We start from the raw sequence: 23,979 nt of genomic DNA, 5'->3' as shown, positions 1-23,979 counted from the left end.
CATGGAAGGTAATCATTAATACTGCTTGACTTTTAAAGAAAAAACAATGATTACACATTATCATGTATCACCAGTTATGTATTGTAGCTGACTTCAGGTCATTTTTATTTTTCATTATGTAGTTTTGGCTTCACCAAGTTTAAGGTTTTAAATTTTCAGATATGATTAACTTTTATATAGCTTGAAAAATATTTCTAAAATGATGTTTTCACTTATTTCATATTGGGAATAACAATATGCTATATTCAGCTATGCTCAGATTGTGTATCTTTATATAGTTTTGCCATTTAGAATTAACAGACATATGAACAACTGTGTTTTACCACTGAAGCATGTCTTTTTAACATTTTTGGTCAAAAATGAACATTTCCTTTCATCACTTATTGTTGGTTCACAACAGCTTACAAAAGCATAGCCCAAACAGAAACATCTAACAAATAAAATGTTGCGAGACATAATTTTTTTTTTCATAGCAGACAGAATAAACTAAGACTAGGATTCTGAATCTAAAGACAAACAAGGAAAACATCAAAGGAGACAATTTGTAAAAATGTTTTAACTATGTGATCCAGAATGTTGTTTCGCATACATCTTAACGTTAACAGGAAATATGAACTATAGATTGAGTTTAAACTAAGCAGTAAAGTACTAGGAATATTTAATCAGTTTAGCAGCCTTTCACCATAAAACTCTTCCTATTGTTATATAAAATCTAATATCTCCCTTCCAAGGTATTTTGTGGATTAAATTTCTAGCTTAGTCATATGTTTTGACTGTGGTTCTTGCAAATGAAAAAAGTGAGGAGAGGATGGGGTATTGCAGACTTTCTGCTTACTTACTTTTGAAGCAAATGAGAGAGTGCCAGCTGCACTACAACCAGGTGTAGAGGCATAATTTGTGATTATTTAACAGCTTCTACACTGTGAGCAATTTCCACATTAGCCCATATTCAATCTTTTCTAAAATATTAGATGCAGCAGAAACATAGAGTTAAAAAAAACACCCTGAAAAGTCCCTGCAACCAAAAATGTCCACTAAGACTTTAATCCCATCTTTTAGTCAAATCCCCGGTGTGTGCTTCCACATGTAAACGAGAAAGACAGAATGAAAAAAATTATGTTAAGTTTTTGATCCCAACAAATTAGACATCGCTTTTTCTTTTCAGCCTGCTTTGATGTTGAAAGCTAATAATCACTTGCCCTCTTGTGGGAGTCATAATAATGATCTCCTCCCTTTTGATCACACTAAGTTTGTGTTACAAAATATCCACGCATTCAGACTATATGCTATATGCAACAGACAATGTCAGACATATTAAAGAAATATGCTCAAAATTAACACGAGGTTAGTTATGATTGGCTCAAGCATGACATAAAAAAAAACTTTTAAGTTCTGGTGGTGTTCCCCAGCGTGTGCAGAAAACAGCAAGCACTGCGCCTTTAATCAGCTCTCCTCCTCGTCTCACCCGCCGTGTTGCTCTCTCGTCTCTTCCCCATTTCGCTGCTTTGTTTTCATTGTCGCTCCTTTTTTGTATTTGGATCATGGCTGCTCATTCTACCGACGAACCGTTCCCTTTCCACGGGCTTCTCCCCAAGAAAGAAACCGGCGCTGCCTCTTACCTCACCAGGTTCCCCGACTATGACGGGCGAGGGGTGCTCATCGCTGTCCTCGACACCGGCGTGGACCCCGGGGCCCCCGGCATGCAGGTGAATCCGCCCGGCTGCCTCGTGCTAGCGAAGACCGAGATGGCCGAAGCTAGCAATGCTAAAGGCCGGCGTTCCCAAATAGCATTATTATAACAATTAGCAAATATATTTTTATGACAGCCAAGTACGTTTAAAGTCTGTTATGGCAATTGTCTTCTTGTGCTTATAAATTTAGTTTCAGAGCTACACCAGCGGGCTTTAAACTATCTTTACATTTATTAATTAAGCGTAAATGCTAACCGGGTAGCTAGCAACGTTTGTTCTTACGACGTTGAAGTTGGTGTCCGAATCGTAGCTTTCAAACCCACTTGGAGCTTTTATTTGTTTTCTGGAGCATCTTAAATCAGCTCTGGCTCAAAGTACAAAGTGCTCGGACTTTTCAAAGCTGACCTGGATTATTGTATGCAAAGGAAGAATAAATGTACAATTTGAGATCTGCCAAACTTAATGTAGTTGTGACAACACTGAACAGGAGGTATTGCTATATATGTGCTTGCATTAGACGACCTAAAATGGGATCCAAAATTAAAGCTACTAAATACACTTTGAAAAATCAAACCTGTGAACCTGTCTGCACTGGTTACAAGTTCTTTAAAATTGGAAACAAGTAAATTGGCCACTTCGGTACTTTCATTTTAAGTTAAACTAAATGTCCCATTTAAACCACGTTAGATCAGGTACAATCTAATCATTGTAGTCTTGATGTTAAACCTGAAGGTTACCTTGAAGCTAAGGAACTGACCATGAACTATTTTAAAGAATACAATGACTACAACATTATACAGGTTTGAGTATTGTTTACTAGGTGGATCTGGTTTAATGTGTTCAAGATGCAAAAGCACCATCGTGTATCTCAAATATCACAGCTGCGCCATATTGATGTCTAATTATCTTAAAGTATGATTGGTCAAATACATAGCAGGTTCCTTCAAAATCCCATAAAAATAGTATTTTTTTCCTTAAACACAAATGATGTGCTTTCTATATTTGAACAGTAAACTCAACGCAGTTGAGATGAACTGTGTTTGACACTTCCACCCCCTCCTCAGTATTAGAAGAAATAGGAACACATCTTAATGATGTACCCTTTTTCTCATGCAGGTTTTTATTTACAATGAAACCTGCAAATTAAAACACTGAACTAATATTTGGATGGAAGGATGGAAATTGTAGTCATTTAAATATGATCAATCAGCAATAAAACCCAAAATTATAAAAATTATAGCTGGTTAACTCAGCCAATAAGCAAATAGTTTATTTTATTGCTGTTTTTTGCTTAGCTCACATTACTCCTCCTTCTATTATTATATTTTAACAAACTTCTGTAAAACTTTGGAAGCTTCTAAGTTATTCAGAATAGTGTGTGAATATTTTAGCGGGTTCTGACTGTGCTAGTTTGTTAATGAACAAGGACTTGTCTAAATTTCTAGATCTATTTACTCTGTTTCGAACTGCATCTTTAGGTCACCACTGAGGGGAAACCAAAGATCGTGGACATCATTGATACAACAGGCAGTGGTGACGTGAACATGACCACGGCAGTGGAGCCTAAAGATGGGACAATCACTGGCCTCTCCGGAAGAACGCTCAAGGTTGGGGAAACACCATTATGATGTCCATATTTTTATTATTTGAATTCAAAGCCACTTTCAACTGTGAAATTTTCTGTTTTGCATAGTGTCCTACATCCAAGTACACTTTTTGGTGATCTCGTCTCTCGTTGCGTCTTTTTATGTCTCTCAGATCCCTCCCGCCTGGGTCAACCCATCAGGGAAGTTTCGCATCGGAGTTAAAAATGGCTACGAGTTCTTCCCCAAGGCTCTTAAGGAAAGGATACAGGTAGGGAGATGTGACAATGATTGCTGCTCTAGTTCTGTCAGAGATTTGATGTTTTATTACTTTTGATGTGCAGAAAGCACAACATCAGACGCGCAGGGAGTCGTGGCACAGGCACAAACGTTGGTGATATTTTAGCTGGTTAGGAAAGGCTGTGCATGGGGGAAAAAAGTTCTGATTTGAATTTAGATTTCTACATTTTAGTAAATATTACCAGCAGGAATTTGGTTTAGTAAGCTTCTTACTAAATCTGATATTTTTGCACATTTCTCCCTTTTAGAAAGAGCGAAAAGAAAAGATGTGGGACCCAGCACACAGAGCAGCCCTCGCTGAGGTCTGTCGCAAAACAGAGGAGTTTGACCTCGCTCATCCCACGCCTTCTCAGGTCAGATTCACAACACAAACTCTAAACCTAATGGTCCTGCTTGCAGCGACATGCCTCTGCTTGCTGTGATGATTCTCATGTCTGGCTCTGACACATCCTTCATCTTCTCTCCTCAGATGGAAAAGCTGCAGAAGGAAGACCTGCAGTGTCAGTCAGAGCTGCTGGGATCTCTAGAGAAGAAGTACAGTGATCCCGGCCCAGTGTATGACTGTGTGCTTTGGCACGATGGCGTCACGTGGAAGTAAGTCGGCTCTTGTTTACATTCCCTCCTCATTATTTACTGGCATGCACAAATAGCATGTCTATCATTTCCATTGTATAAGACTGTTTTTGTTGTTTTCAGGGCGGTAGTGGACACATCGGAGTGTGGAGAACTGTCCCAGTGCACCGTCCTGGGCTCATACAGAGAGAAACAAGAATATGCCACTTTAGGAAATGCTGAGATGCTTAACTATTCTGTTAACATATATGACGAAGGAAACACACTCTGCATCGTTACTAGTGGAGGTGAGTTACCCTAAAGCAGAATATCAGAAGTCTTTCTACCTTTCAGTCGTTATCACAGTTATTCCTGGAAATAGTGCAAAATTGTTAAATGAAAGAATTGCCAGCATCTGTTGAAGTCGACCAATATTTCATAACTCTGTGTTATCAGCTGACACACCACAATAAATAACTCAATTTACTTTTTAATAGCTTCGTCGAGCTTTTGTGATTAGCCTGACATCATTTTTAAGTGACTCACTAATACTTAAAGTAAAAAAAAAAACATTTGAGCTTTTGTCCAAATATTAAGGTTGGTGTGACCCTGTAGCAATTTTGTATGGTGCATTTAGTTTTTGAGATGTGATATGAATTTTGAGTTTGTCTGGATGGTCAGGGTGCATGAAGATGAAAATTAGCTAATTTCTCAGTTTAGATCTAGATGTAAGCAGTTCATTGAGCATGATGTTGACTCCAAATTTTCTTCTCCAATCTGACTCTGTGCTCTCTTAAAGGGGCTCATGGGACCCATGTGGCGAGTATTGCGGCAGGTTACTTCCCAGAGGAACCAGAAAGAAACGGCGTGGCTCCTGGTGCCCAAATTCTGGCTCTGAAGATCGGAGACACTCGACTCAGCACCATGGAAACTGGCACCGGACTCATCCGAGCGGTATTCCTTCAAAAAGATACCTCGACATTAAAGCTGCATGAGGCATCACAATCGAGACAGAAAATAATTATTACATTTTTTTTTTAAATTCCAGAATTTCATGAATTAACAATATATGTGGTGTGTTTGATGTGCTCTTATTGTTCTTAATGATTTAGCTTTGTAAGGAAAATCTTATTTAATTACAACCATTTTTTTTAATAATGACAAAATACTGGTTATATGTTTTCCTAATATTGTGCAGACCTACATAATATATACATTAACTGACGTTTTTGCACTAGTTTATTTCTGGTCTCTCTCTCTTTGTGTCTGAAAGATGATTGAAGTAATCAACTACAAGTGTGACCTGGTTAACTATAGCTACGGGGAAGCCACCCACTGGCCTAATTCAGGGTAAGAATAGCAGAGAGGGTCTCTGATTTTCCTGCCGTGTGTTTTGTTTTAGCATGCTGTTGCTAAGTGTCGTGGACCACTTGTCTTTCAGGAGGATTTGTGAAGTGATCACAGAGGCTGTGCAGAAGCACAATGTGATTTTTGTGTCAAGTGCAGGAAATAACGGCCCCTGCCTTTCTACGGTCGGCTGCCCAGGAGGAACCACCAGCAGCGTTATCGGTACGTTCTCTGAACGTGCTAAAAGTAGTCTTTGAATTTTCTTGACTTTTCCTCTAATTGCTACCGTCGTCCCTGTAGGAGTTGGCGCGTACGTGACTCCAGACATGATGGTGGCCGAGTACTCCCTGAGAGAGAAGCTGCCCCCCAACCAGTACACATGGTCATCCAGGGGTCCCAGTACCGACGGAGCCCTCGGGGTCAGCATCAGCGCTCCAGGCGGGGCCATCGCATCCGTACCCAACTGGACGCTCCGTGGCACCCAGCTGATGAACGGCACGTCGATGTCCTCGCCAAACGCCTGCGGGGGCATCGCGCTCGTTCTGTCAGGTGTGTTCTGGATTGCAGGGCTTGTAGTTGATTTGTAACATTGTTAGAAGTGAGTGATTTCAGAACTGAAGGTTCTGTGTGATTAACTTTTTTTTTTTAATGAAAAAGGCCTGAAGCAGAGCGGGATCCCTCCCTCTGTTCCTGCTGTGAGGAGAGCGCTGGAGAACACCGCTCAGAAGGTCGATGACATTGAAGTGTTTGCACAGGGTCATGGAATAATCCAGGTATTTTTTATTTTTTACATCTTTTTTTTTAAATCTTTTTTTAAACTTATTGTATTTTTTTGTAGTGAAGTAATTGCTTTCTGTCTCTCAGGTGGACAAGGCTTTAGACTACCTCACTCAGCACGCCTCATTACCCACAAGCCGCCTGGGCTTCTCGGTCAGCGTGGGTTCACAGAGAGGCATCTACCTCAGGGAACCAGTCCAAGTTCTCGCACCTTCTGATCACGGGGTTGGAATTGAACCCATCTTCCCAGAGAACACAGGTAGCACAACTGAATGGTTGGACTCAGTTTTACATCCTTTTATCTATAGTTTCTATTTGTTTTAAATATAATCTGTTCTTTTTGTTAAACAGAAAACTCCGAGCGAATTTCCTTGCAGCTACACCTGGCGCTAACATGTGCCGTCCCATGGGTCCAGTGCCCCTCCCATCTGGAGCTGATGAACCAGTGTCGACACATCAACGTCCGGATCGATCCCGTAGGACTGAGAGAGGGAGTCCACTATACCGAGGTGTGTGGATGGCAAAATGGAATGAATAAAGCTTAAAAAAACGCTATCTTCTTTTTAAAATTGTTTTTAATTGTTTTTCAGGTTTGTGGTTATGATACAGCAGCCCCCACCTGTGGCCCTCTATTCAGAGTTCCTATCACAGTTATCATCCCTGCCAAGTATGTTCTCACAATGTGTGGACTTCATCTTGGTTTTTCTGTTGTGGTTTTGGCTCTTATTTGTTTCTCCCTCTTTGCACCAACAGGGTGACTGATAGTCGTAATCAAGAGGTGCGATTCTCAGACGTCCACTTCAGACCCGGACAGATCAGACGCCACTTCGTCACTGTTCCTCAGGGAGCCTCCTGGGCAGGTCAGTTGCTCCGTGGTGGCAGCTGAGAATGTGTCTAACCAACGCAAGCTGCTGGTCACTTTCTCATATTTTCCAAGACGTGTTGCTGAAGATAAATAAAATGGTTTGTAGTATAAAACGAAAAAGCTGATTGTGATCCAGGATTTTCTTCAAAGTTTAAAAAAAAAAGTCCAATATTCTAGTCTTGTAGATTATTTGAGGTGGAGTTAATGTATGCGGCTGTTCTGGAAGCGTACCAAGTAGACGGACCTTAGCCACAAAATGAAAGTGTTCATGATGGTAGAGTATAACATTGCTAGTAGATATTAACAGTCTACAATTTCACATGAGATCGGTGTTAAATTTGATCCTGTTTTTAATTCAAGCCATCCAGTTTCTGTTACAATGTGGAGCTGAGTTGTTTTAAGGTTGCCATTTCATTCCAGTCAGTATATCACAAAAAGTTTCCGCGATGAGTTCCTGAAGGTTGTGTGACAGACGCTGCTTTCCGGGATCCATTTTATCTAAGCAGGACACGACTTGTGTCTATTTCCACTGTCAGTTCCACAACCCGCCTGTTGATGTAGATTATGTTGCCTGACACTAGGAGTGACTCCTCCTATAGGAACCAGATCCAGAATGCCATGAGGAGTCAGACCAATGCTACATTAATCTCAGATTGTTTTACCGTGGTTATGGTTCAAAAGCCATGGATGTATGTTGGCAGAATAGATTTGACAAATTCTGACTGTGGGAGACAAAATCTAAATTAAAGTTTTAACTCGGATAAAGTTTGTGCTAATCTACAGTTGTGGCTCCTATAGTAGATATATTCAATAGAGCACATGTTATTTGGTACATAAAGTAAAAAAAAAAAGATGGCTCTTTATGTTGAATCAGAAGCTAACTTCAGCATCGTTTCAGGGTTTTTTGAGTACAGATAATAATACCCAACTAGATATTTATTTTGCATTTAAGTTTTAAAGGATTTTAAAGTCAAACGAGCCCTGGATAAAATGAAAAAAATATATAGATTTTTACATTCATAATTCCTATTAAAAGGTTGCAGGACAGCAAAACACACTGGGGTTTTTACTGTTTCATGATTTTCTTTTTTCCTGGTTTCCCCCACAGAGATCACTCTAACCTCCCATTCTGGAGACGTGTCCTCGAAGTTCGTTCTTCATGCGGTTCACCTGGTCAAGCAAAAAGCCTACAGAGCCAATGAGTTCTACAAGTTCTCCTCACTGCTAGAAAGAGGTTCTCTAACAGAGGCTTTTGCAGTGCTGGTATGTGGACGTTACATTCAACTAAAAACACACCAGAATCAGCAGAAAACCTCTGTTTTATTTTTGGTGTGTTCCTGCCGCCTTTGCAGTCAGGTCGGGTTGTGGAGTTTTGTATAGCCCGTTGGTGGGCGAGCCTGGGCGATGTGACGGTGGACTACACCATCTCCTTCCACGGCCTCAGCACTTCTCCTTCTCCTCTACACATTGTGAGAATAGTTCACACACACACACACCGGTACAATCAGAACAGGTATTGTTCTCTTTTGTTTCTGACTCTGTTTTGTCTCTCTACAGCACGCCTCAGAGGGAGTGACGAGTTTTGACGTGTCATCACCCATGAGATATGAGGAGGTATCCCCCACTGTCACCCTGAAGTCATGGGTTCAGCCTCTGCGGTGGGTTCACACATGCACACAAACAACTTGTTCATGTATTAAAGTGCTGTTTTTTAATTATTTCTCATGTTGGTGTTTGTTTCAGGCCTCTAAGTTCAAAGATTAAAGCGTTGGGAGTTCGGGACATTCTGCCTAATAACAGGCAGCTCTATGAAATTATCCTCACCTACAGCTTTCACCAGGTATCACCCAACTTTCTGCCCATCAGAGCCGATTGATCTGTCGTATGGATGCATAATTGCGTATTGCTCTGTCCTCAGCCTAAGAGTGGAGAGGTTACGCCCAGCTGCCCGACGCTCTGCGAGCTTCTCTACGAGTCTGAGTTTGACAGTCAGCTCTGGATGCTGTTTGACCAGAACAAGAGACTGCTGGGCTCAGGGGACGCCTACCCACACCAGGTTGGACATCTGTAGAAATTGCCCCTGCTATTAAAAAAAACAACAAATTATACATGATCTCTTGAGAACTGTTATAGGGATTAATCACATTTATTTTCTCTCCAGTATTCCCTGAAGCTAGAAAAGGGGGATTACACGGTCCGTCTGCAGGTCCGACACGAGCAGTCCAGTGAGCTGGAGCGCCTGAAGGATTTGCCGTTTGTGGTTTCTCATCGTCTTTCCAACACTCTCAGTCTGGATGTGTATGAGTCACACCGCGCCGCCCTCATGGCAAAGAAGAAGGCCAACTCAGTTACTTTGTGTCCAGGGGCTACACAGCCTTTCTATGTCACCACCCTGCCAGACGACAAGTGAGTCACACAGTCGAGTGTTTCCTTTCACATTTCTAACGGAAGGAGATGATCTCTTTACTCGTTGTTGACGAAAGAGTTGTATTTCATCTTCATTTTTAATTAACACAATATACCTGTGACGCTTATTTTTTGTTCATCCTAAGAAAAGTATCCCAGCTTTCTAATATAAGTAGGACCAGTTGTCACATTTTCTTTTTTATTCCCATTCCTGTTTGTCCCCCTTCATCCTTCAGGATACCTAAAGGCACGAGTCCAGGATGTTACCTATCAGGCTCCCTCATTGTGCCCAAGAGCGAGTATGGCAAGAAAGCAGTGAGTGGCTCCATTCTTGAATTTTTTTGCTTCAAATGTTCAGTTGTGCTCTTCAGGACCAAAAAGTCATGTTGAGTTTCCATTTCAATTAAATTCAAAAATGGATTCAAAAAGGGAAATTAAATGTTGTTGTAGCTCATATTAAAGATTATTCAAATGATTATTATAGATGGAAATGTGAGACAATGACAGGTGTGTGCAAAACAAACTACTGGATAAAGGTAGTTTGTTTCAGAATGGACCGGCGTCAGGAAGTGTCCTGTAGAACCAGACTGACCACCACTGTCACCTGTTTTGTTTCCTTCTCACTTGTGCACTTTGTTCTTTTTTTGTTTTGGTTTCTTTGGGTCTTTTATGGGTCATCAAGTTTCATAATAACCTTAAATAAAAATACCAGGATGTTTTAGCATTGAGGGCTCATTATTCTCACCACTTCTAAAATAATTTGATTTATAAGATTTCTTAATTTTATAGACAGAAGTCCTTGCTAATTTTTGTCATCTTATTTACCAGTTGTTCATCTCCCAGCTTGATAATAGTTGGTTAATTAGTCAGGTTGTCTTCTTCTGTAGGGTCTGTTCTCATCTGATACTGCTTTTAAAGCAGGCTTGCATTAATAATAGGAGTGATGAGTGTGCTGTAGTTTCCACACTGTTTCACACAGCTAGATTTGGTTTTTGTAAGCGAGACAAAAGCGTAGCAACGTTCTTTCTGTCAGCTGACCAGCAGTGCACAGCAGCAGGTGAGGACTTGAGACAGTAGAAAAGGTCTGACCTCCAGTTTTAGCTTTTTAAACGCTTGATTTTCTTTGTCAGTATACCTCGATAATGGTAATCGCCCATTCCTAGGAATGTATTTGATACATTTTTTGAGTTTGGGAAGTTGCTCTAGGTGTAAACCCAGCAAATGAGACAAAAAACATGTTTTGACTGAGGGTTCCTGGAAATTTTAGTTTTGTCTCCTGAACTTCCTGTAACTTTTAATTTACCGTGGCTTTTTCTGAGTACATTTCCCAGAAAGCCAGGCGCTTTATGTATCCCCTGATGCTGAGCGGGTCGTGGGTCCAGCTGTTACAACAGCAGAGTTCAGAACGGGATTCTGAAAAATCTGACTATATGAATTAATTTGAAATTGTTTCATAGTGGTCACAGGCTAACACTCTAACCTGTGTGATAAGGAGTGGCTACATTGGATTATAAGCACACTGGACTGAACTTAACGCTGCTCCAGTTGAGATTACAATCGCCTGTCTAAAGTAATCATTTCTAACAATATCAGTGTTTAAGCTCCAAAACTGAATTAAAATCACTTCTGACTCAGAAGTTTGTAGGAATCCATAGCTTTTTAATAATTAAATATTGTTAGGTGTGTCTCCTATTCGTACCCTGCAGCAGCATTGCTCCATTCAAATTTAAGACCTGTGGATGATTAGTAATTCTGGATAGCTGTAGTCCAGGTCTACTTTAATGTACGTAATTGAATTCAAATTCCATAAAACATGATAATGTTGATCAAGGGTGGTTAAGTTTAAAGGTTTGTGTTTGCACAAGAAAATACTGAACTGCGGTTAACAGAAAATATGAGAAGGAAATCCAGAGGTTTCCTCCTACTGAGAACCTCTGCCTTCAGTTCAGAGTCAGTCTGAAAACTCCTACCTCCCTACCAGGCCCGTTTTCAGGGTAGACTGCAACCCGTTTTAGTCTGCATTGGTCCTGGGGGAGCTAATGTGCCCCAGAGAATTACCCCTGCTCCTGCAGTGGAAAGGACCTTGCCAGAGTTGGCTTGTGTTGGATTTAGCTGCATTTTATGTGATGGTGTAAAGATTCACTTGTTCTGAGCCACAACTAATAACTCTAGCTAATCCAATGAGAATTGTTGGTGTCAATACTTGATTTGCAATTACGGCTTAAAAGCGACTGACGTCAAACAGCTGTAACATGGCTAAATCTGAAGATGGAAATCTTTTTATCATGGAAAAACAAAGAATAGGTGACTATAGAGACTCAGTACCTGTTACCTGGTGAATTTCACAGAGAAAATGTATATTTCTCAGAGATTCAGTTTGAGGTGCTCTAGAAGAAAATGTATAAGTTAAAAATTAGTCTGCATTAAAAAAGCAGTGTTTGCGTTAGAGGAAGATCTGTATTATGCTGAGATTTTTTTTATTTTTTTTCTTTAGTGATAATTGGGATCCTTGTTAGCGTTTTTTGTTCTTTCCCCAAATTTTGTTGTCCTGCTTATTTTTCACATCTGGCTGGTTGGTTTAACTCCTGTGGGAACGCAATTTAATACAGATTGTAAGACTTTACTTTTGCTTTGGGTTGGGAATTTTGGGGTTGCACAGTATCTGGAAAATGTTCAGCTGTGAGATTATTCCTGGACTTGGCGATGGTGATTTTGATTGACCCAAAGTTTTCTCACTTTTACTTTCTTCTTCATCTTCCCAGTTTAAGCAATTCAACCACCTAAAACACACATGTTGCACGTCAGGGGCAGGTAGAGAACGCTCAGCTTCCCAAATACATCATTGGCTCACAAAGTGAGAATGTGACACTTAAAATATGACATCCTACTAAATATTGCACCCAGTCGGTCCTCTGATTGTGATAAGGCACTGACTGATTTAATTGATATATTAAGCAACTCTGCTGAACACTGTCATGTAAATTTTTTTGCCTTCCTCTGGTTTTTGTGTTTTAATTTTGTTTTATAAACAATCGGGGGATATATATGGGTTGCACTGTGTAGCACCCTTATGGTGTATTGGCTTCTGTTCGCAAAATATTTGATCGGCAACAAAATGAATCTTTCATCCTTTTTCCTACATGTTTAATTTTAAGGAGATGCTATTGCCTTTGGGCTGCCAGCTCTATTTTATTTATCTATTTTTTAAATATTCTGTAACTTTTATTTGTGTCTTAACAAAAGTAAACAGATCTATTAGACAAGGTTAGGAGAAACACCAAAGGTCATAGTAAATTGCATTATATTTATACTGTTTGAGTTATATCTTTAGCAATGAGACCCTGAGTCTCTGGCTGAGGATGAAAGACGAATGAAAACATCCTTTTTGGCTGGTGTTTGTGTTATCTGTTCCTTACTGTGTGTTATTTTGACCACCAGGGGCAGGCCTCTGCAAAACGACAAGGAAAATTTAAAAAGGTACTGGACAAGTTAGAACCACAGAGCGCCTGCTGCTCTCCTTACTTTGGGAAATGACTTATTTTCTGTAAAACATCTTCATCTATCATGTCAAAGCATGTTGATGTGTTAGGAAATATACACAAGTGTTAAAGCTGTTTTTATGAATTAGTTATAAGGTTTTCTGGTGGTCTGTAAAAGTATTGATAGTACTACTTTAAACCTTCACTACTGGATAATTTAAAAGCATTTTCACTTCAGTGATCTATGGAGCAAAGACTATCTGAGGACATGACATTGGTAGGAAGAGAGAGTATTTGAGAAGTTGAAGGTATATATTCAATCGTACTTTGTTTTACTTGTGTCTTGGTGTAGGACATAGTTCCAGTCATCTACCATCTAATCCCTGCCCCAAACAAATCAAAGAACGGTGGGAAGGAGAAGGACAAGGATGGAGACAAAGAGAAGGATTTGAAGGAAGAGTTTGCAGAAGCTGTGAGGGATCTAAAGATTCAGTGGATGACAAAGTGAGCTATGTTTCTCTCTCTGGTTTCATACCACACAGCCTCTTTATTTCTCTGGAATTTATCTGTCGTTTTTGGCTTTTCAGGTTGGACTCGAGTTCCATCTATGATGAACTGAGGGAAAACTACTTGGATTACCTTCCACTTCATGTGCAAAGACTCCATCAGCTGGACTCAGAGAAGGTAAACAACGACAGACAGGGTTGGTAAATAGTTGCATCAAAGCTGTGCGGAATCCTCATACGGAATCTCTCCCTGTTTTTGTTAAGGAACGAGTGAAGCGCCTCAGAGAGGTTGTGTCTGCAGCAGAGATCGTCATGTCCCACATCGACCAAACGGCGTTGGCTGTGTATTTCACCATGAAGACAGACCCTCGGCCGGACGCCGCCTCCATCAAAACGTAAGCATCACTTTCACACAGGTTTTTGACAAAGACTGGGTTGATTGAGGCAGTGTGAACCCACCTCCTCTGTAAAACATTTTATTTTTCAGTGACATGGAGAAGCAAAAGTCATCTCTTCTGGACGCCCTGTGTAGAAAAGGCTGCGCTTTGGCCGACCAGCTCCTGCTGCCGTCCACGCTGCAGAGCGGCGCCGGGGCTGTTGCTACAGAGCAAGCTGCGGCAGGAGAGGAGGAGGTCGAGGAGCAGTTGGCTAGCAGCTCTGACGACCCCCTGGACAACACTTCAAATGCCCTGATGGACACATTCTGGGAGGTGCAGAAGTGGGCGGAGCTAACCGACTCAAAGGTGAGAATTTAAAATAAATCAAACTGGTTGTTTGGGACAAATTATGTATTTTATTTCTTAACTTTTTTTTGTGTGTGTGAATTTTGGACAAGAGGACAAAACGAATGCCATGGCAACCAGTTGAAAAGCAATTGTACTACAACGTAATGTAGAGATCAAATAAGGTTATGTAAAACAGTGAGAATATTCAGGAAACTAGAAAACATCAAGATAAAAGAAAAATTATTCAGTCCTACTCGAAATCCAGCTGCTTTATGTGCTGTTGTGTTCTGTACCTGGAGCCTGGAAAAGGACTGGAAGTCCTGGATTCTGTGCCAAAAAGTAATTTTTTAACAATCTACTGCCTACTGTGCCTTACAGTAAGACTGAATACATCTTCATTTGATCAATTTGTAAAGATGAACTATTGGATTAATCTTTAAACCAACATGTTAGGTTGGTGCAGTATTTATGCTTCAAAAACACAGCAATCAAGGTGAGAATTTTGTATTTTGGACACATTCATTGGACTCTCCCTACTAATTTTCCTTTTTGTGATGAACTTGTTACTTGCTCAACAGTGAAAGAAAAGCCACAAATTCTGAAAGTTGATCCAAAATTATTTTGTTGGCTGAATTGAAGCTTTAAGCTAGTTCAGAAAACATTTTACCTAACACTCTTTGTTCGTGTTTTTTTTTTTTTTAAAGGTTTTGACGTTTTCATACAAACACGCCCTGGCAAACAAGATGTACGGCCGAGCCCTAAAATACGCCTCCAAAATGGTTGAGGAGAAGCCCAGCAAGGAGAACATGAAGAACTGCATCCAGGTATGAGAGTATCAATGATTGATTCTCAACATGATGATAAAACATGGTTTCTATCAGTTTCTGGTGGTGTAAAAAAAATTAAATCAAATCACCTCCTGGGTTTTGTTTTGCAGCTCATGCGTCACCTTGGCTGGACGCACTGCACTGCCTTCAGTGAGAACTGGCTCCCCGTCATGTACCCCGCAGATTATTCACCATTCTAAGCACAAACAGGCACATGCATGGGACGGCATGACCTCCAACAGTCTGTAACAGGACGAATTTGATGACATGTCCCTCAGGGTCATATGGTCTATGCATCTGACCAACCAGCTGCCTCTGGAGACTTTTTTTCTTTTTAAGACATCAAACTAGGAGCTGACCCAGAGCGTCAATATTTTCATGCATGCCAAATTTTGTGAGGCGATGGGTTGTAAAACCAGTCGAGTCAGAAATTTTGAATCCCTACCAACAGAAAAATATGGAGTACTATAATCTGTCCTGTGTTTTGCTTTTTCTTTGTCAACTACAAATTCAGAGGCTTAAATATCCCTTCCTCCCCAGCGTTCCTAACTCATTGCATTAAAAACCTCTCTTCATGTGTAAATACTGTAAAAACTGGCGTTGTGGACTCCAGGGATGCATCGGAAATCAGAACAGAAAACTGTAAAAATCCGTTAAATTACTTCAATAAGAGGAGAGACAGACTTGCTGCTGCAGAAACTCTCCTCCTGATGATCCCAAATGAAAAGCAGGGATTGGACTGATCACAAGCCCTTTTTTTTTTTTTTTTTTTTGAATAGCTCCAGCCATCCTGGGTTGACAAGTCAGTCCTGTCTGTCTTTGAACACAAAAAATGTCACGGTGCCTTTCAACCTATCTTACCTTTCAAGATGGAGCTAAACTAACGGTGGCAGAGATTTGTGCAGGAGAAGCTGCAGAGATTGTAGCATCCGTCCACCCTCGCAGTCGTTTCACTCATCAGCTTCTTTGAGTCCAGCCGCATGATTCATCCCAGCACCGTGTGCAGGCTTGATTCTTCCTGAGTGCCACATTTAGCCTCCATTTTTACCAGACCTCACTCTCAGAATGATGCGGTTTTTGGGCAGCAGTGGGATGTTCGGAACAGGTTACACAATCAGATTTCCACTCAGTATTGTTCAGCTTTATAGGCAGCGTTCAGAATGCTGCATATGTACACAGTGTCATAAAGTAATGTAAATACACTCGTACCATGAAAATATAAAGATGCAATAGGGATATAACAGAATTTATCTTAATCGATGTATTTTGCATATATGCATGTCTTCTAAGGTGTATGAAAAGTTAGTTTTGATGAGGAATCAGATTTTAGTTTCTTTCAATTTGACATTTTTTTTCCCTCTCCCCATGAATTATGCTTTGGAGAAACGTCAATGGTTGATGGGTGGGTGTGTGTGTGAACTTATGTTGTCTACAAGAACATTTCTCCCTGCACAAGTGAGAAAGTATTCTTCTTAATGGGACCCTAGCTGTTCAAAAGGACCACACCAGTAGTTTCAGCCTATTTTGAATAATTGTTTCACATAATATACTTAACATTAGAAATACTCATTTTTGACAATTGTGACTTGAGAGTTTTGATGCTTTCAATTTCGGATTTGATTCAATTGCCTTCAGAGCTTCAAAATACAGTTGCACTTTCCTTCATACACTGAAAGAGATATTGAAAGCCTAAAATGTATAAAATATTTACTCTTTGACCCTTAATAGTTATAAGAAATTATTTTAAAAACATAATCTACAGATATTTTTGATTTGTCTGAACTTAATACTGGTTTGGTCCTTCTGGAAATGTCTCACCTGAAGTTACAGATGAGGGCTATGTGATTAAATTTAATTTTCATGTTAATGATCTTCTTTGCTTTATAGTCCTAAAAGCAGAAGTGTTATCTTTTGCCCCTTTTCTTTGTGTAACCAAAGAAAACTTTTCTTGTTAAGCTGGATTCAATATCAATATGTTAAAGGAAAGAAACAAATATTTATTAGATGGGGGAGAATTATTTCACTTTTTTTTTTTTAAAACTAGTAGTATAAATAAAGGCTTTGGTTTTATCTTTCATTGTTTTTAGCACACTGGCTGGAAAGTTGATGCCTAAGAATGTAAAGTATCTGCTTTTAGGGCCTCTTCTGGAGTCTGATGGTGAATCAGTGGCGCGAGATTCTTGCGTTTCTGTTTAGCTTGAAACAGTTTCACTTTCTGCATTATTCGCAGCATAGACCACTTCTAGCTCTTGGAAGGAATCCTTTGCGAGAGTTAGCCTCTTTATTAATATCCCTTTTCATTGAGTTTCCTGTTTGAACATATGCTGTGCACAACAGTATGCGTTGCCAATTACAGTCTCTCCAAAAATGGCCTTAAGTTTTCACCACAAGACTTCACCTTCGACCTCTGACACCAAACATATCTATTGCAGTTGCTCCTCTGGTGTTCATAAGAACTTTACGAATGCTTGCTATGGATGCTGTGGATGTTGTTTATATTTATAGCCATAAAAATCTATCAAATGCTATTTCATCACAGAATGTTTTGAGTTAAAGCTGTATTCTCTATATCATTTTATATCCTTTCTGGATCATGTGGGAAAGACCTGAGCCACTGTTAAACTATTTTGTGCTCACAAGAAAAGTCACAAACAAGAAGGTTCACTGAATAAAAATATTTAAAACGGGCTCACATGTCACTTTTCTGTATTACGAGTCTGAAAAATATAAAAGACGAGAAGAATTCACAAAGTCCACATAGCTTGAGCCATTAAAAGTAGTTTGTTAAACAAAAAGGCATTGAACCACCAAATAGACAAGGATTTCTATAATGGGTTTCCCCAGTACAGTGAGCTTCATTATTGCAACTAGACCATTGCATCTTCAATAAGATTTAACCGGAAAAGGGGAAGTATATTCTCCTATTTATCTGATACCCAGCAAGTCTGACCACCTCCTATAGGAGCAGAAGGTCTGGATGTTTGGAGGATACAGATGTGTGTTAACACAACGTGAACATGGAAACTACATTGACTTTAAAGAAGCATCTGTTGATGCGTATCAATCTAGATTTTAAGGCTATTTCCAATCAATTCTGTAATTCACAAGTGGAAATCAATTAAGACATGCCAGCAAATTCACTTCAGGATGAACTCAAATGTTTGTTTCTAGTAAAACAACTTCTGTCGTAAAGAAAATACAACAGGTCATGTTAAGTTTGTAAAGTGGCATCTGGTTGCCAAAGTAAAGCTTGCCAAGACCACTATTATAAATATTTTGATACTAAGCTGACATTTAAACGTTTCTTCAGGTTACTGAAGCCAACAATCTTTGACCTAAACATGTCTTCCATACTGAGTCTCAAGCAAAACATTTGTAAACTGATCTTCTTGCATGTTTGCCAACCTTTAACAAAGTTAGTGGGTATCTGACAACACTTGAAAAAAATGAATCACAAAGAAAGGTTCAACATTAAGTCCTTTAAACCTCCTTAGGCTTTGAGCCTGCATCCTGTAGGCCTACTCAGTCTGTTCCGGTCACCTTCATCTCCTTCCCTACTCATTGCCATGAAGATCTTCATCTCTCCTTCTTCGACCAGTAGACTTGTGTGGAAGGCTTTCTTAAAGTTCTCCGTGAACACTAGATCGGACTCAAGTCGGACCTTGTTGGCCCAGATCAGTGTTGTTCCTGGTTTGCAGAAATGCTTCATGGTGAACAAGAGCTCATCCAGGAAGTCATGATGGTAAACCACGTCGGCTGCCAGGACGTAGTCATACCTGTAGACAGATGAAGGGTAGGTGCTCTCCAGGTCATAGCCCCAGGACAGAGGTGCCACTTGGGGTGTGTGTCTGCAGAGACCCCTGGTGTTCCTCATTAAGTTGGCTCGAAGGTTCCCTAATATCTCTGGAAGGTCTGTGGCTGTGACTGAAGCTCCTGTTGATACAGAAAGAAAGGAATGTCATTTGTAAAATATTATGATTCTGTTAACAGCAACGCAGGTCCCTGTTTAAGGTTGCCCTGTAACATCTGTTGATGCGTATCAATCTAGATTGATACGCATTGATACTCGAAGTGGTCTATGACTTTGTCTCCCAATACTGGGGGATGCTTTTAGAGCTACACAGTCTTTGTACAACCAAAGCAAAAACTGTGTCTGCATTCTCATGCTAGGGTTGGGCTTGTTTCTGGTACAGGAGGTGAGGTCTACCCCTTGTCCCTCATCTGTTTGTGGCGTTTATGGACGCATTTTCAAGGCGTAGTGGTGGAGACTTGAGTGTCTTGTCTTGAATCATAACTAATAGAAAAAAATAATCTATAAACAACAACAATCTGAATTGAACTTCCCTCATAGGGTGGCTGAACTCACCCTTAGAAATGGCAAGAAGTTCAAAGTAGAGTGGCTACTCCATCACATCAAAAAGAGTCAGCTGAGGTGGTGTCTGCATATGATCAAGATGCCTCCCCAGTGCCTCACTTAGTTTTGCCCCCTCTTCAATTTGCAGACCCGGAACATGTCAGAGGGAATATATATCCCTTCTGGCCTTTGGATCCCCAATCTAAAACTGGAGTTCCACCTTTGTGAGGGATGTCTGTGTCCGTTTGGGTCTGCTATCTCACTGCCAAAAATATCTATCTATTCATTCATTCATTGTGAAACAGTATTACAATCAGATCAGAGATTTTTTTTTTGGTCTTGTTCATTGTGTCCTGTTTATGTTTAACACCATAATGAGTCTAGTGACTGCTCACCCAGTAGACTGGCCACAATAGCTACCAATCCTGTTCCTGATCCCAGTTCCAGCACCCCCTTCCCTCGCAGGTCCACTGTGTCCCTGTTGTTGTCAAGGAAGGAGCACAAAGCCAACGCCTGCAAGTTGAAGAAAACACTGCTGATGTGACGTTAAGCTAAAGAAGGTTATATGATTTTTTTACTGTAGCAAACTGTTATCAGAAACACTCACAGCTGGCCACATCATTGCTCCATATGAATCTATGGATTCATAAATGACGATGTCCTGCCCTACGTAATGGTAGATGTCTTTGTTAACGCTGAAAATGATGTTTGGAACCCATTTCTGCCTTACAACTGTCTGGTCCGAACACTCCTGTTCTGCAGAGACCAACAGACACATTGTGTAGCTCAGAAAGCATGAAACAAAACATAAGGCTTAAGTGTAGAGTATAAAAACATTTCAAATCTTGATATGTGCAATTACAATATATAAATGCACATAATATATTGTTTTTGACTAAATAAGCTCAATGCCATTAAAAAAACAAGTCTCTCTCCCTTCCTTGAGATCTGGGATACTCTACACCAGGGGGCCCAGCAACCCAACCCTCTGTGCTATCTCAGGACAGCTAGTTATACCTTTGGCTTCACTATGTTTTGGCCTTCTCTTGAATCTCAGATTTAGTTTGCAGCACTCCTGACATTCTCATTAAGGCTGTTTGTTTCATTTTATAGACTGCTGGCAAACTAACACACCAGTCTAGAGAAGAACAGCATTTTAAACACAACAAAGACCTAACAACTCAAAATCCAGACCTGTTTTGTATGAAATAAATTATCCCTGTGAATTACTTTCTTTTTTTTTTCAAGCTAAACTTGAGCTTGTTGAACATCTGTAATGTGCAAACAGTCCTGACACATCCGTTGGTACTTAAATTATTTGTGTGCGAAGATAACTCACCAGAAATGTTGTCATTGCTTGCAACAGTCTCATTTTGCTCATCTGTTTCATCATCTTTGGAGGTCACAATTTTCTCTTCCTCCTCATCACTTTCAAACTCTTCGTCTTCTTCCCACTCCTCCTCATTGTAATTGTCCAGTATATCAGCTCTCACCTCTGTACAGGCACAGGAGGGTTTGTCTTCACCGTTGTCTTTGTTGCTTTCTTCCTCCACAGTCTTTCCATCTTCTTCTCCCAACAGATCTTGGATTTCTAGTCCCTGATCTACTTCATCATCTCCTTCCCTACTCATTGCCATGAAGATCTTCATCTCTCCTTCTTCGACCAGTAGACTTGTGTGGAAGGCTTTCTTAAAGTTCTCCGTGAACACTAGATCGGACTCAAGTCGGACCTTGTTGGCCCAGATCAGTGTTGTTCCAGGTTTGCAGAAATGCTTCATGGTGACCAAGAGCTCATCCATAAAGTTATGATGATAAACCACTTCGGCTGCAAGGATGTAGTCATACCTGTAGACGGACGAAGGGTAGGTGCTCTCCAGATCATAGCCCCAGGACAGAGGTGCCACCTGGGGTGCGTGCCGGCAGAGGCCCCTGGTGTTCCTGCACAGGTTGGCTCTAGTGTTACTCAGAACCTCTGGAAGGTCTGTCGCTGTGACCCAACCACCTGAAAATACAGACCTCTCAAAGCAATTGCATGCGTTCATTGTCAGTCAATGCAGACAGATTCACATTCACTCATACCGAGAAGTGTCGCTACCACAGACACAAGACCAGTTCCTGCTCCAATCTCCAGGACAGTTTTGTCCACAAGATTCAGTTGGTCACGGTGAGTTTCAAGGTAGTGACAGAGAGCCAAAGCCTGGGAGAAACAACAATATTCCCACTGTCAGTGTGCAAACCCAAAGAATGAATGCAAAGTAAAACATATAATGTGGCAACTACCCAAATGTCCAATATAGCATAAATAACCTCTTTCTGCTAGTATGTTACAGCCAAACATGACATTATAGTCTTCAAACTTAATGTAGAAAAGGAAGTATAAATTGTAGATTTTTCCCTTTTTGTGTTGAAGGGAAAAATCTACACTAGGATGCAAAGAATTGGCAAGGTTCTCTTGGCTTTTTCAATCAAAACATTTATGAGCATTTTGCAATGCCACAGTGCAGAGTGGATAACCTTAACTGACTCTACAATGAACATGAAGTGGCAAAATCAAAAATCTGTATCTGTCAGATCTCTTTTAGTCTCAGTAGTGTTTCTAAAGGGAAGCATGGCTGGCCTGTACTTCTCCACATACAAAATAAAACCTCAGAACCAGCACCAGCACACTCACCCCAGGCCATATCATGCCTGCAAATGAGTCAAGACCCTCTTCGATAACGATCTCATGGCCAGCGTAGCTGTACACCTCTTTGCCCATTCTACTGTAAAAACACGGAAGAAAGGCTGTCGGTCGTTGCTTCCTGTCAGCTGATTCCTCTGTTTGTGCATCATCTGAAAGGAAGAAAGAAAGAAAGAAAGAAAGAAAGACAGAAAGAAAAGTGATAGTTTCAGATGTATTGTTTAGTGAGTCAAACACAGAGACCACATTGGTTACAGTTACCTTTATCCTCCTCTTCATTTTCTTCAGCTTCATCTTCATCTTCATCCTCTGTTCTGGCAAAGCTTGTTTCTTCCACAAATGGTGAACACAAAGTTTCCATATAAAATCCTTTGTGTTGTTAGAAAGAGGGTCGTTTATATTTAATTTGAATTTGTAATTATTATGAGAGTAAACATAACTATGATTAAAACAATGTTAAATTGTTAAATGTCAAATTTCTTTTTTCTTCAACTAAGCTGTATTACTCATTTAAGCTGCCATTACTCTTTTTCTGATTTCTTACCTGTTAGTTGTGATCCAATTCTGCTTTAATTCCCATGAAAGAGCACCCCAACTGTGTCTGAATACTATGGACTGCGATGTTATAGAGGCTCAGCATCCAACAGGACACTCCCATCATCATTACAAGGGCAGAAGGGTATTTTTAGAGCTGCGCTCATTAGGAATAAACCTCGTGAGGAGCAGAGAGCACAAAGTGTCAAATGCACAAACAAAGAGGAGACGGAGGAGGAGCAAACAGGAAGAAGGGCAGGTCAAGTAAGCCGAGTCTTTGCTTCAGGGCGTGTCTGCTGGTGGTCCATCTGCAGAGAGCCAGATGGCGGGGGTCCTATAATCTGATATAAAAAGGAGGAATGTTATACCTACAAAAAATGACTTTTGTTAAGGTTCAGAACAGTCCTAATAAATTATGGCCGTGCAACGGTTTTAATCGGTTGACTCTATCTAATAGAAAAAACCAAAACGACATAGCACGGGTTTTCACTGTGCAGAAAACCAACCCAGGATATGATTTGTGTTTGACATGATAGCATCTTGGCAGAGAGTGGATGTTGTCACTGACCTGTTGACTCCATTTGACAAACAGAAGCAGAAACGGATACGCACCGAATATGTCATGATAGAAGAAGTTATCTGCATTATTGTGCTATGATGACAATCACATGAACTCAACACCTTCAAAGAGTAATTTGAAACTGTTACTTGTGACAGAAAAAGCAATTCATTTTGTAAGTGCGGCAAGCTCTCACTAGTCTAGCCCCTTAAAGCTCTTTCATACGCGACACATTTCTTCTAAAAAAAAAAAAGAGGTCTTGAATCCGACGGTCATCTTTAAGTCTTTACTGAACTTAAAAGAAAATAAAAATAACGAACAGATTCAAAACAAATAGAAAGTGACGGTCAAAAGACTGTGTTACTCTCAAGGTGCCAGACTTCTACAAAGAGCAAGTACTTTCGTCTTTCATAAACTAATTAGTCACTAACCAATCAAAAGGCACCATGTCATAAGCTCAAACACAATACAATTACAGACGCTTATCTTTTTCAAATAGAGTAAATACTTTAACTCACATAAACACAAAATAACATTTTGTATTAAGCTCCAAAAATGTATATATGGCTCCTACACATTTTTATGTTTTTCTAAAGCGAGAAACATTGCCCATATTGAAAAAAGGTGTAGAGTAACTTTAATCTGTCAGTAAACATTTATTTTTGCAAAGATGCCCTAACACTGGGGTGGGTCAGTGGTTCAAATAGTCTATTTAAAATTAGCCACGTAGTCTGGGATGCCTTCATACCTCTTGCTCGCTTTTCCTGCAATGGCCTCAATTGCTTCAGCAGAGA

The 23,979-nt window shown here is 40.2% G+C and overlaps 2 protein-coding genes across 4 annotated transcripts; one reads left to right on the top strand and one right to left on the bottom strand.

Moving 5' to 3' along the window:
- The first annotated feature begins 1,432 nt into the window (after positions 1-1,432).
- On the top strand, positions 1,433-17,746 carry tpp2 (tripeptidyl peptidase 2). Of its 2 annotated transcripts, XM_023332233.1 has the most exons (29): positions 1,433-1,706; positions 3,170-3,298; positions 3,450-3,545; positions 3,823-3,927; positions 4,044-4,168; positions 4,271-4,434; positions 4,926-5,080; positions 5,400-5,476; positions 5,568-5,695; positions 5,774-6,022; positions 6,131-6,246; positions 6,338-6,509; positions 6,602-6,759; positions 6,841-6,917; positions 7,004-7,110; positions 8,224-8,378; positions 8,468-8,584; positions 8,673-8,773; positions 8,859-8,955; positions 9,034-9,171; positions 9,277-9,521; positions 9,758-9,836; positions 12,960-12,998; positions 13,353-13,504; positions 13,588-13,684; positions 13,771-13,901; positions 13,994-14,249; positions 14,936-15,055; positions 15,169-17,746. In XM_023332233.1, exons 1-29 carry the CDS (start codon positions 1,542-1,544, stop codon positions 15,256-15,258), a joined length of 3,840 nt encoding a protein of 1,279 aa, XP_023188001.1. In that variant the 5' UTR covers positions 1,433-1,541; the 3' UTR covers positions 15,259-17,746. The 2 variants fall into 2 exon arrangements, with proteins under 2 accessions (XP_023188001.1, XP_005806808.1); XM_005806751.2 differs by lacking the exon at positions 12,960-12,998.
- Positions 17,719-22,728, bottom strand: LOC102219584. 2 transcript variants are annotated; one of them, XM_023332234.1, is made up of 8 exons: positions 22,637-22,728; positions 22,354-22,461; positions 22,084-22,244; positions 21,492-21,609; positions 20,752-21,414; positions 20,020-20,168; positions 19,808-19,925; positions 17,719-18,991 (listed from the first exon to the last, which is right to left on the bottom strand). In XM_023332234.1, exons 2-8 carry the CDS (start codon positions 22,451-22,453, stop codon positions 18,549-18,551), a joined length of 1,752 nt encoding a protein of 583 aa, XP_023188002.1. In that variant the 5' UTR covers positions 22,454-22,461; positions 22,637-22,728; the 3' UTR covers positions 17,719-18,548. The 2 variants fall into 2 exon arrangements, with proteins under 2 accessions (XP_023188002.1, XP_014327140.1); XM_014471654.2 differs by having other exon boundaries at positions 22,354-22,422; positions 22,637-22,697.
- Between the last annotated feature and the right edge of the window lie 1,251 nt (positions 22,729-23,979).

Source organism: Xiphophorus maculatus, chromosome 4, assembly GCF_002775205.1.
Source record: "Xiphophorus maculatus strain JP 163 A chromosome 4, X_maculatus-5.0-male, whole genome shotgun sequence".
Taxonomy (NCBI): domain Eukaryota; kingdom Metazoa; phylum Chordata; class Actinopteri; order Cyprinodontiformes; family Poeciliidae; genus Xiphophorus; species Xiphophorus maculatus.
The sequence above is the reverse complement of the archived record's forward strand: the minus strand, read 5'-3'. Positions and strand labels throughout refer to the sequence as shown.

Bases quoted from the DNA above. Each gene is read 5' to 3' on its own strand.
- tpp2 (XM_023332233.1), top strand. From the start codon at position 1,542: ATGGCTGCTCATTCTACCGACGAACCGTTCCCTTTCCACGGGCTTCTC. The intron at 5,081-5,399 runs GTATTCCTTCAA...TGTGTCTGAAAG, and splicing joins GCACCGGACTCATCCGAGCG to ATGATTGAAGTAATCAACTA. The intron at 6,510-6,601 runs GTAGCACAACTG...TTTGTTAAACAG, and splicing joins CATCTTCCCAGAGAACACAG to AAAACTCCGAGCGAATTTCC.
- LOC102219584 (XM_023332234.1), bottom strand. From the start codon at position 22,453: ATGGAAACTTTGTGTTCACCATTTGTGGAAGAAACAAGCTTTGCCAGA. The intron at 21,610-22,083 runs GTGAGTGTGCTG...TGTTTCTCCCAG, and splicing joins CAGGCATGATATGGCCTGGG to GCTTTGGCTCTCTGTCACTA. The intron at 19,926-20,019 runs GTGAGTGTTTCT...TTCAACTTGCAG, and splicing joins GAGCAATGATGTGGCCAGCT to GCGTTGGCTTTGTGCTCCTT.